The sequence below is a fragment of the Ornithodoros turicata genome, chromosome 6 (genome assembly GCF_037126465.1).
Source record: "Ornithodoros turicata isolate Travis chromosome 6, ASM3712646v1, whole genome shotgun sequence".
In the NCBI taxonomy this organism is placed as follows: Eukaryota; Metazoa; Arthropoda; class Arachnida; order Ixodida; family Argasidae; genus Ornithodoros; species Ornithodoros turicata.
Genome location: NC_088206.1, coordinates 73,558,792 through 73,571,470, shown reverse-complemented (window position 1 = coordinate 73,571,470; position 12,679 = coordinate 73,558,792). Strand labels below are relative to the sequence as shown.

At 43.1% G+C, this 12,679-nt stretch overlaps 1 protein-coding gene across 3 annotated transcripts in view; it reads right to left on the bottom strand.

Moving 5' to 3' along the window:
* LOC135397355 (kinesin-like protein KIF13A) overlaps positions 1-12,679 on the bottom strand; it is a 50,162-nt gene that overhangs the window by 21,998 nt on the left and 15,485 nt on the right. For 2 of the 3 annotated variants that reach the window (XM_064628899.1, XM_064628901.1), the window contains exons 2-18: positions 12,458-12,536; positions 9,795-9,810; positions 9,451-9,601; positions 8,559-8,739; positions 7,853-7,940; positions 7,383-7,517; positions 6,817-6,929; positions 6,629-6,740; positions 5,230-5,442; positions 4,207-4,311; positions 4,002-4,136; positions 3,263-3,399; positions 3,044-3,156; positions 2,358-2,501; positions 2,086-2,266; positions 1,280-1,442; positions 584-730 (exon numbers count right to left, since the gene is read on the bottom strand). In XM_064628899.1, the coding sequence (XP_064484969.1) occupies positions 584-730; positions 1,280-1,442; positions 2,086-2,266; positions 2,358-2,501; positions 3,044-3,156; positions 3,263-3,399; positions 4,002-4,136; positions 4,207-4,311; positions 5,230-5,442; positions 6,629-6,740; positions 6,817-6,929; positions 7,383-7,517; positions 7,853-7,940; positions 8,559-8,739; positions 9,451-9,601; positions 9,795-9,810; positions 12,458-12,536 (2,213 nt within the window). The remainder of the gene's footprint in view (positions 1-583; positions 731-1,279; positions 1,443-2,085; positions 2,267-2,357; positions 2,502-3,043; positions 3,157-3,262; positions 3,400-4,001; positions 4,137-4,206; positions 4,312-5,229; positions 5,443-6,628; positions 6,741-6,816; positions 6,930-7,382; positions 7,518-7,852; positions 7,941-8,558; positions 8,740-9,450; positions 9,602-9,794; positions 9,811-12,457; positions 12,537-12,679) is intronic. The other variant, XM_064628900.1, reaches the window with a different exon arrangement.

The following is a 12,679-nucleotide window of genomic DNA, read 5'->3' as shown; positions in this document are numbered from 1 at the left end:
CTGCAGTGTCACACATTTTATGACGAATGCACACCTCCTTACCGTGTCACAATTAATACCGTTTAGTATACTAAAAATTTGTCATCACATTATTACTGGCACCCTTACCCTGCAAGGGATAAGTTTTAGGGAACAATATCCAAGTAGCTGCACTAGGGCAGGAACAAGGGGCATATTTAACCAACCAAACAGTAAAACAAATTATGGCAAACACATATTTTTGTTCTGCTCTGCACACTAATGAAATTGTCTGTCTCCACAAACTAAGAAAGGTACTAATTTCTCAATATTTAATAGAAAAGTCAAATGTTTTTTAATTACCACGGTTTTGAGATTTAACAACTTTTTTTCTATTTTTGTGAGTTTCTGTTCGTGTGTTGTTAGTGTATTTGTCAGAGGGTGAACAAAACCTAATGCCCTTTTAAATATTTTTTAGACCTTATTACATATTAATCTTAATGCTCACATTCATAACTTATTCATTCGCAGCTGATGTTCATATGGTCATTATTATCAACAAATCAATCAACATACCCCTGAAGCTCAAATTTAAAAGTCTTCCGCGTTTCCTCGCATATCTTACCTTGAGGGGCAAGTTGCGTTCCTTTCGCTCTTCGTACATCTCCCTCATGTCAATCACTTTATTCTCCAGCTTCTCCATGGACCACACCTGGCTGCCTCGACCCTTTCTTTTCACCAAGATGGCCGGCTCGCTCACAAATGCACTGCGCTGTTGGTGTACAATATGCAGTCAAAAGAGATTCTTCCAAAGCACGACAATCAGTGCAATATATGCTCTCTGATATGTACAGATCATGAACAAGATAAGCTAATTTAAAACATGGCCACTAAAGCGCAGCAGCAGAATGAGAGATTTTTTGTGTCAGGCACACCTGAGGGTTAATGCGCCCGGTCTAGTGTGCTGTGTTTTTGGGATGAAAAGTGTGTTAACTATGTGAGTAAGTACATTAACTTGTTTATGCTTTTGAACTTTAGATTTGTAATGTCTGATGCTTCAGAATCTTTTCCTAAGGTGTCAGCTACGTTACCTCCCAAAGTAGATGCAAAGAGATGCACGAAAATTTCTTACGTGCCTCTGTTCATTTATTTTAGAAGCCACCATAGCTCACATCTTGGGAAAAAAGATTTCAGGGTGCATCCACTGATGAGAAATACAAGCTCAAAATCTCCTGACACTTTCTCGCGGATATTTTTTCTCAAGTATTACTGCAGCCAGAGGCAAAATACTTGCTGCTCCACACATACTTGCAGCACATACCTTTCTGTTGGGACTGAGATTGGCAGCGGGAATTTGCAGCGTTACTTTAAACTCTGTGTGCTTTCCCATTTCTTCAGACAGAAAATTCGCCTCACGGACCAATTCGTTGGCCCGAATGATGTCTTCTCGCAGCTTGGCCAGGCTCGTCTTGAAGAGCTCGTCTCTGGAAAAATATTTTTTTCAGAACACCACTTAGCAATACGTCTTATCTCACGTCAATTTCTCTTTCATAAATTCTTACATAACATTCCGTCACAACAGTGTCCGATTCGCCGATCCGCTGCCATCTTTCCCCGCCTCAATCACCCAAATAAAGTCGACCGCTTTTTATGTCATTCTAAGGTTTTTTTCAAAATCATTTTTTTGCCACACCGTCCTAGAATGGAATGACCTTCCGAGCCACACCGCTACAATAATACAAACTCAAGAATCTCATAATGCCATCTCTGTTCTGTTCTCATAGTTACTAACCGGTTACCTTCCTATGTGTTTTCCTTGTGTCCAGGACCTCTTACGTACCATTAAAGTGTATCACGTGATCCATCTTCATCGTAGCTGGTGATTAACCACATTTCTGATTCATCATGCATAAAGTTTGTTGTGTATGTTACCTTATTGTCTCACATTATCGTGGCTTTGTATTCTCTTTTTTCTATTTTTCTGTACTAAAAGTTATGTACACATACTCGCAATGCTGTAACCCACTCCCTCAAGTAATGTAATGTCCCGCAAGGGACCTTTCGAGGTATATTGAAATAAATAAATTAATTAATATGAGGATATCTTTCCACTAATGCGTTGCTCACCTCTCTTTTGCCCAGCGTTCCATCTTAGACGCAACGCTGGGGCTCGGAAGTCCCGACGGGGTAACTTTTACTCCCAGGGGATCAAATGGAGAGTAGGGGGCATAGGGTGTAGACGGTGACATTTGGTTGCGCAGCAGCTGCAGCTGCCGTTCGTACATTTGCCGCTGCTTCTCCAGTGCATCTGCAAGGCAGATTCCGTCAATGTTCACTCGTCTTGACGCGTTGACGTCCCGTGCGTGACGTGTTGACGTCTCATCTACTCGTAAACTCACTGTGTTTATCTTCTTCGTGTTGCTTCTCAAGCGATCTCATTGCCGTCTGGATGGGGTCATTACCGAGCTCCTTCATCATAATTTCTTCCCGAGCAAATTCGTAGTCGATTGGCCGATCGGGCACGGGAGTTTCGCTGCCACCTGCTTAAAAAAAAAAAGAAAGTACGAGTCTTGTACAATTAAACGTGAAACTTGCATGAGTTACACAGAGCACATAAAGTACACCGCAAATACCCTACGCGGGGTCAATCTAGGATGTGTAGAGGATCTTGACAGTGGCGCGAGGTATGCCCAATTTTCGCGTGTGACAAACACATTGTCACTCAACTCAAAGTAATGTCTCCATCATCACTAAGTGTTCATATGATTCACTACTGTTCAGTTCACTGATTCCTTTATAATTCAAGACCCAAAGACACGTACCAAATAACACTGCCGGGAGAATTCCCTTACAAAAAGAAAATAGGATCAATGTCCTATAGAGGTGAATCTGCGATGCGTGAATTGTCTCCACGGGTTATCCAACATCCAGAGAAGGATGTCGCACGAATATTCCTCGAACGTTTACTGTGTCACAACGGTGGAAGTACTGGTAAGAAGGACTGCATCTAAGCCCGAGTTCACAGTCACGCACGATACTATGGGCCCTTCAATAATGGAAATACTATCCTCGACTTTAAACTTACTCCCGCTGATCTTTGGGCAGTTGACCCGGAAAAAGTGATTGTTGCCCCAAAGCAGACGATCACCGTGACGGAGTTGAGTCTTTGTTGAAATGGCGGAGCCATTCACGCATGTCCTACAATATAGGAAGAAACAATTAAAGAGCTGACGTAGGCACCACACGTAATAAAGCAGCAGAAGTGATCCCTGGTATTGCGGAGCAACACGTATTTCAATCTTACCTGGCGCCCTCATGTGGCATTATGTACAATTCATGGCCCTCAATAGTGATGATGCAGTGTTCCGGCATAATTCCCAAACCGCTCAGCTGGATGTCCTGCTCCGCTGGAGCATCCGGACGACCTACCAGTGTTCGTTCCTATTGGTGACATCACGAAGTCAGTATGCTACAAAGCTATGAAGAGTTGGGCTTGGCTGGGGTTGGTGGGCACGGGGTAGTCATAGGTAGAGCCCCTAGCTTCCTGCAGATCCGCGGAATTGGTTATGTCTTTCGGAACATACTGTTTCCCTCAGAATCCTGTGTTTTTCGCGGAACATTCGATATATCGCTGAATTATGCGAGGATTTCAATCGACCTGCGACATTTTCGCGTCTTAAACCTGACCAATCGCGACTGCAATGCCTGACATGACCGACGCTGCTGGCACTCACACGGCTGAACGTGCTGCAACGAAAGAAATTTTAATGACGGGAATGCCCGGAGATAAATTGTCAGAGGTGAGTCTAATTTTCTCTGCGCACTGAGAAGTTATGAGAGGCTGGAAAAGCGAGCGGGGAAAACGCTGCAAACATGTTTTCCTGGTTTTCTCTTGCTTGCGGAATCCTGCGGATTTGCAAGACACACTTCGCGGAAATGTTAAATTTCCGCTGCAGAAAGCTAGGGCCTTTAGTCATAGGTATGCCTCTATTAGTAATTGAATCTCGTCAATTACTTTAGGTATTTGTATTGAAATTACTTACCTTCATGTAGTAGACGAGCAGCTCGTTTAAAGAAGGGTCTGCATTGAGGTTGACGAGGTAATACTTGTTTGTTTCCACCTTGATTCCCGATGCCTGCACTGATATACCCATTTTCTCTAACGCTTGCTGCCTTTCCTGAAGCGGATGAAAAAACGTAGAAGGTAAACAAAAAAAGCTACGAGTTGAAAAAGCTTGACCCGCATACCTGGTGAATTTTTTCAGTCTTTCTCAACTTCTCTTCCCATGTTTGCGAGATCTCTTTCATCAATGTTTCAGACTCTTTTAGACGTTCGTTCAGGCCTTCTGGTGTCTGAAGATTCCAAATAAAAATGAGCTACATATTACACGGTACAATACTCGATCCCGCGTAGAAGTGCAACCACCATTGCTACACAAAATTTAGCGCAGCAACACTAGAGATCTGTGTCACATAAACATTTTAGAGTGGCTATCACACTTTGCTTCGAGTGACCCCAAATAAATATAAAAGATGGTTATTTGCATTCATGTGGTCTTGCGCTACAAGTTTTACACCAATAGATATAGCGTAGAAAATGGGCACTGTGAATAATGAAACTCATTCCACTGAATGCAGGTTTTAATTGCCATAGACCTTTTAACACACTCCTTATTTTGTGGCAGACAGTGTTATTACTTAGTTTAAAAGCCATTTTCTTTTTCCATTTATGATATGTATAACAAGCCCGATAAACCTGATTTTTACCTGTATCATATAATAACGGAAATTTTACAACCAAATTGGATGCTGATGTTTACCACCCTATTTTTACCCCCCAAATTTGGCAAAATATATTTCCCAAAAACCTCAGACCCTATTCATTATACAAACCTACTCATCATAGGCATCTCTGCCATTCAGGTGGCTCTGGGAGAAATCACATGCTTTCGAGAACCAATAAGAATGGTCTCTCGCTCGTTTCATGTCAACGCTGGACATGGAAGTGCCAAAGCGCCATGGAAGTACAAACTACAACACATAGAAAAATGATCGTTTTTCCTTAATACTCTGGCATACAGTACAGTGTGAGTAACTTATGTCACAAATTATGTTACATGTTCCTCTCTCTGTTCCCACCCACCAAGCATGGTGATCAGGTAAAAACGTCATGCAACCGCCTTAATGCCCGTTGGCCATGTCCCGTAAATACTGATGTACTCCATAGTTCTAAACTCATCAAGATCCATTCCGAGGGTGTGATCAACTTACCGAGGCAAACTTCAGTTGTCCTCGAAGCATCTCAACTTCCTCCCGGAGCTCCCGGATGATGCGAGCATTCGGATCTTCATTGACGACGGCGTGGTTGATGATACGCTTGGCTCGATCCGCGTAGCGTAACGTCGACAGAGTTTCCTCGTAGTTATCCGCTGCTGGACTGATGGCGGCCACCATGACAGTACGGCTGTTGCCTCCTAGGTTGTCCTGAGGGGACGTCAAAGTTCAGCGCATGTGTGGTGCTGGGTCGATACACACTCGCTGCATTTACTCGCGCATTTACCGCACTTTTTATCAGTAAAAGTAGCACGAGAGAGCAGGTGTGTCAATTAATGTAGTAAATGCAGTGTCTGATGCGTAGTAGTTACAAACAGAGCCCCTAGCTTTCGGTGAACCCATGAAATTTCGCAGAATTGGCCATGTCTTGCGGAATCTGCTGTTTCCTTCAGAATAGTGTGTTTTTTGCGGAATACTGTATTCGCTCGTATATTTTGCGCCATCGCATAATTTGCACACCCCTAGTTTAGCACTAAAAATGACGAGAAAACAACAAATTTAAGTAATGAAGTAAGCACTTTAAGTAACTAAGTAACAACGAAATCAAGTAACTTGCGCACCCGCGTTTTTGCGCGCGGATATTTCGCACACGTGTCTCAGCGATCGTAACGACTACTTTGCACAATGCCGTTAGTGCTACCTAAGTTACTGCGGTGCTTCGGATTTTGCGCACACTTTCGGGTGATGGTCCACTGACGCAATGGACGATACTGTCACTCGAACTACAAAACTCTGAAAGAAACGTTGGACAAACACGCGATGACGAACCTTTCAGCACAACACAACAAAGGTGGCGAACATAGCGTGCTGTTGGTTGTCAAGTGCGACTTGCGGCATCTTACAGCACCACTCTCGACGTATTTCACCGGTATATGAGCGGTAGTGAGCCGGCATTTTGCCTCCGCACCGTCAGGGGTTGTGCCGTATTTGGGTACTTGTTTCGCGCTTACACTACGCAGAGATAACGTCAATATCGGCTCTACCGAGAGCGTCGTTTGAAAATCGTAACAATCGTCCCCGCGCAATTTGCGCACTCCCAACTTTTCTGACTTTTTTGTAGAAAAAGTGCGCAAATTATGCGAATAAATACGGTATTTGATACATTAGAGAATTATGTAAGGATTTCAATCGATCAGCAACATTTTCTATGGTTAAACCCGACAAGGAGCGACTGCAGTGCTGACGCAATTGATGATGCTGGCACTTACACAGCTGAACGTGCCGCGACAAAAGAAAATTTAACGACAGAAACGCCCGGAGAGAAATTGCCAGCGTTGTGTCTAATTTTCTTTGCACACTTTGGGCTTTGGACCGTTAAAGTACCAGTTGAACTTACCCGAAGCAGCCACGTGAGGACGGAGTCTCGATAAGGAACGAAGGAATCCTTGGCCTTGCCCGAAGATTGGTCCGCCAACTTTGAGATCACCAGACCCAGGGTTGTGAGGGATCTGACGATTAGATTAGAAAGGGAAAGAAAAATGCTTAGTACTAGTAAGGGATGTTACACAGTGACGGCAAACATACTTGTTGATGTTGGATCCCTCCTTCAACCTCTCGCCAATCGCACCCGTTTTGACGGCCCTCTCGCTTCCCGCTAAATCGACTAGGCTCATTTTGGACACTTTTTCTCCAGACACCTGCGGGAGACGACTCATTTGCATTAATACGTACTCTATGTCAATGATAAAGGGCCAATTTCCATCAACACCGGTTAAGAGCTGAATCAAGCCTCTTCCTCTAACGTCAGCTAGCGTTACTGAATTCAGCTTGTGACACTAACTAACGTTACTGAGAAATAATTGATGGCTGAGTTTGGCCTTTGGTGGGCTAGCTTGGTGCAACTCTGGAGTGAGCAAACGATGTAAGTGACATCAGTCTACATGCAGGAGGTGTGTCTAGCAACCGCTGGATGCTTTCTCTTTTCTTTTTTGCACGTGAGCTGCGCCCATGCTGGATGCAATATGGCAAAAAATAGGATATATTTCTGATAACAGGCTTCTTGGCGAGCTGTTCTCCATTGAGAGCTCAGACTGAAATTGGAAATCTCTTCGTGGACCCCTCAATAAGCTGCGCATGTTTCGGGTCCTTACCCCAGACTGCAGGTCTGTGACGGAGCATGTGAGAATAATATTGAAGACCGCATGCGATCGACTCGACTCGCTGTTCATATTGGTGGCAGCGACGGTTCGAGACTTGTTGCCTTCTGTCATCAGGTTGTTGATTTCCTGCAGGAAAGGTTTCATCGCTGAAGGAAAGTAATAATTACGTAATACAGTCAAACTCCTTTACAACGAAACTCAGGCGACAGCAAAAAAAATTTGCAGTAAAGGTATTTTCGTTAAAAAGGATGTCCATTATTGGACCTATAGGGCTCCAGCGGGACCACAAAAAAATTTGCTGTAGTGGTATTTTCGTTAAAAAGGTGTTTAAAAAGGTGCTATAAAGGAGTTTGACTGTATACTGAACGCGTGGCTCGGACCGGAGCGTAAGAACAAATTGCACAATGGAACATATTCATCGGCAGCTCATCACTGTCACTACTTAAGAACAGTGACAATACCTCATACGATGAAACTGCCAGCGTTGAGAGACCATCGACGTAAGGGCCTAGGATGTTGTGTTCCCTCACTTTTAGGTGTTGCTTTCCCCTGCAATGGAATGATAAATTACATGGTGGCATCTGAAGGTGGTCCCCGTGACCTCAGGCTGCAGGGAGATCATGGAGGATGTCTGGCATACTGCATTATAGCACATTTTCCCAACATTTCCCTTATATGCGGGTAACTTTTGTTTCTTTTTAACGAAGGAAAATCTGTTTCTTCATATAAAACTTATTCGCTGGTATCGTCACTACCTCTCTGGAACAGAACACACTCCAAACCTAAAATGTTAGCTATTCACATAGAAAAGGACTACCTAATTCGCTTTTAACATATCTGGAGTCAGTATGCACTGCACCTAGCGTGTGTTGTTTTATTTTTAATGCGCCGACCCTTCCAACTTCAGCTCACCCTCCCTGCAGCAGCAGAACTCCTATGCACCTCAATTTCAGTTAAAGAATTAATGGCAGTTACTGAAAAGGTAATGTGCGACTGCTGCTGCCCCTTTTGTCAAATATCACAGTTTAATCAAAGTGTGCAACTGGGCCTTGTGAGGGTTTTTGTTCTTCTATGTTTCACTGCCTATAAAGCTAAAACTAGGTTCCAAAATTCACATTCAAATTTGACTCGCACAAACAGCAAAAAACAGCGAGGCGACTCGCTTACCCACGGGGGTCCAGAAGGTCGTGGACTTTTTCGTTGTAGATTTCCATGTAGGACACTTCTACCTTGTAGGAAACAGAAGGATCCGTGCTCTGAGCTATCCTCTCAAACAAGGAATCACATAGCCTCGGAATTATTCCCTTGTTGTCTTGACTGCCCATCATGGTATAGCTTTTTCCGGAACCTACAAACAGTCGAGCCAATAACGTCACACATGGGTGGCTGTGCAACCAAGCAATACCTTCCACTTGATTATCTGTACCCCAAGCCGATTGTCCCCATTCCCTCTTATCAATGAAATGTGGAGCACGATTTTTACCTCCAGATGGTATAAAAAAAAAAAAAGAACTAACCATACTAATCACAGCCGAGCAACAATTAATTACCGAAGAAGTTCGAGAAAAGGGAAGGTTAGCTCTCACCTGTAGCAAGCTCCCCATATACCACTTGAGAGTATGTTACTTTAAAAAATTGACTACGTAACAGTTACAGCGAGCTCATGAAAAGAATTAGTACGCTCACTTTTATACAAATATGCGGTGAAAATATGCATTCTTAAAATAGATATTCACCGCATAACACGCTCTTGGCCAACCATCCTAAATGACATCGTTCTGCCCCTGATTGGTTGAAAACTGGAGGCGTACACCTTTTCGTGACACTCATGCAGTCGTGTTAACTGTCACAAAAATGCGTACGCCCGGCGCTTTCCACAAATGAGGAGTGATAACGGTATCATTCTGTGCAATGGTTGTTGGCCTTCACCATGGTGAAGTTCTGTGGTGAAGCTTGTGGTGAAGTATGCGGTGCTACCCGATTAACTTAGTTACAGTTAATTTCACCGCTACTTTTGCCAGGACTCATAACTTAGTGACAACCCAAGATTGCTACGTACCAGTCTGTCCGTAGGCAAATATACAGGCATTGTAGCCTTGAAAGGCATTGTCCAAGATATCCGTCCCTAAGCATTCGTAGACTTTCTGCTGGCTCGCATAATGCGCATCTTCTTCTTTGAAAGACCAGAAGCAGTGATCAAAGGCAAACGTCTGTTCCAAAGAAAGGAAGCAAGGTTGTGGGACCACCAGGGCGCAAGACAGTGTCACATCTGATCAAGTCAAACCCGTTATTATACTCACGTTGTTGTATTTACTTGCGTAATAAACATACTTTTTACTAAAAAATGTAATGCAAATGGTGGAGATGCATCAATTATGCGAGGAAAAAAATTGAGACACTCACCTTGGGGTGTTTCCGTCTGCATTCCAGTCATGTGGCCGGATGGAAAAGAAAAAATGTTACTATTAGACACCAGAGATTTGCATAAAAGATGCAATATTAGTAGAAATTGCAACAGCATTGCTCAGTAAATTCCCTGAAGGGGAGTTTGAGATGAACATACACCTGTTTAGGCTACAAACAACATAGTATTGGTGGTGGTGACGTAGTAGTACGTTGTAGTTTTTATTGGAACACCTATTTGTACTCCATTATTTGAAGGGGCCAGGAGGACGAAAAGTTTCTAATTGAATGACGACAACTAAAAGGGCATTGTGCACTTTCAAATTAATGGAGCTATCTAATTAGGAAGGTAACGAGGCAAGAATATGGGGGAGGGGGGCAAAACAGGATTCTGCCCAATAATCACCCTAGATTGCACTGTAAAAAGTGTACTTTTACCCAAAAACTTTGCAAAAAAAAAAAAGATGCAAATTGGAGAAGTTATAGAACCCATTTTTGTCCAAGTTGACAAGTTAGTGCTCATAAAAACGAAAAGGAAATGACAACAAACAGGATAATCTGACCTCGTAAATAATATTGTGAGGTGCCAAAATCCATCTGTTCTGTCTTCTCCGAAATTATAGTTACTCCCTGCTTTATAAGGACATCAAACACTTTAAAAGATATTAACTATCTCAAAGACTTATGATTTTATGTGAGATTTTTACTTTTTCATATTGGCTTCAAAAGTAACACATTTTCCTGCATTCCAATCATAATCATCGTCATCAATGTAATCATCAGAATGATAATGATGATAGCACTCGTGTACAACCAGCACACATAGAGTGTTATGTTATTTGAAATAACAATAATGCTGAAAGCACACATAGTTGTTTCCCTCAAAAATGAAGCGTTTACAATTGTTCAATCATGTGTAGCACAGCGGCCTTCATAACTTGCGCGCGTTATTATGTCTGGCAATGAAGGAGAACAATTTCATGAGGATGACAATACTGGGCTCTTGTCATTATGGATGATGAATAAGTGCACTATGTATGTCAGTACAGACATACGTGTTCAAGAACCAGTGTAACAATGCTCGTGTGAGATTATGTATGAGGTTGTGTGTCCAACTATGGCAGTATGTAGGGTACTATTTAAATGTGAGTCTACGGGTGGCACAGTGCAGTATATCCAACAATGAGACTGCATACGAGACTATAATATCACTATAAAACTATGTATCTAAGTATGAAACTATCTACTAGACTTTGTATCAGACTATGTAACTGCAACACTGTGCATCGCGCCGTGTAACTATAAGACTACTCTTCCAACTATGGGACTACTTATCTTATACCGGTTCACAACCCCGTGATACAAGACTTATCTAGCACTATAGTGCCAAACAACAGTCTCTTGTGTTTCTAAAAAACAGCAACTCAATTCATGTAATTTGTGTTTCAAACACATACATGTCAATACATGTACAAACATCATAGTACGTATACACATTTCGCTTTCGCGGCAAACCGTCAGAGCTAAATTTGGCTACGGGCCATTGATTATAGCTCTGAGGTTCTTCATTACGATGATGGTCCTTTGTTTCTTTTTATTATTATTACCTATTATTATTGTTCTTAACTGGAACGACGCAAATGACAAAAAAAAAAAAAAAAAAAAGAGAACAAAACACAGACGCACACACAAATTGTGTAAACAGACGACATAGCACGCGGACAAGCGAGCAAACGAAACACCGACGGACGCGCATTTCTTCCGCAATTTTATTCTGGCTATATATATTCTGTTCCGTGAATAAGGCCCCCTTACACCTTGCGTTATCGCGGGTGTGCTTTCTTGCAGGAATGTATAGCACAGCCAATTTTTTGCAGCTCGAGGTGGATAAGATAAGACGAGACAAGACGCTAAGGCCAGCACTCAAGCAGCGCAATGTGTACGTATATTGAAAGTGCGAGTGCATAGACGTGGAGACGTAGATCAAGCTTTCTTTTTTTTTTTTTTCTTCGTCGGCAGCCCTAGAAGCAAGCAGCATGCTGATAAGGCATCTGCCAGCCTCCCCCATGTGTTCAGTACTGTGCTTCTTGGGCACTTGGGCGCGGAGATATGCAGGCACTCCCTCTGTCGTCTGCTTCAACTTGCGGTTCACGTCCGCGACCGCCAGGGTGATGAACGGCAGCACACGCGGCATTTGCACCTATCAGAGCTCAAATGGACGCGCGTGTGCCATTCCGTGTGCCAATGCGCCGCGTTCATTAATTCCATTCCAAGCGCAAGAATTAGTGCAAGGCAATTCAATAACTCACTTGTGACAAAGTTTTTTATGAATACGCCAGCTTCCTCGCCCTGTGCCAACAGTATGGAGAGGTTTTTCGACGGCTCGCTTCCTAACGACGGGCGCTTTCCCCCTACATAGGACAGAAGAAAAAAAAAAAAAAAAAAAAGAAAGAAAAAAGCAACCTGTCGCTGGCATCGACAATTCTACCGAAGCTGTAAGTGCTAACTCGCACGAAAGTAACGTATTCTGCGTCCGGGAAAAACGGTACATTTTTGTGGATTAACATCCCCAGGGCCGCTTACGCTAGCGACTTTTTTTGGCACCATCAATCTATCGATACTCTCTCCGTTCATGTGAACGAAAACATCAGAAAGGAACTGACCCTTCTGTTTTACAGGCGTTGCACAGGACAGTCTGTCCTTCTTTCATTTCCACCACGCACTGCGCTCCGAGGTCCACCTCTGCAAATAAGAAAAAACTGGATCACTCTTCACTCGCATTATTACGAGCCGCTACCACAGAAAAATGCAATCATACTACTATTGCCTCTACCCGAGAAACGTCATCATGACGTTGGCAGACAGACCGAAACCGAAACAAATCT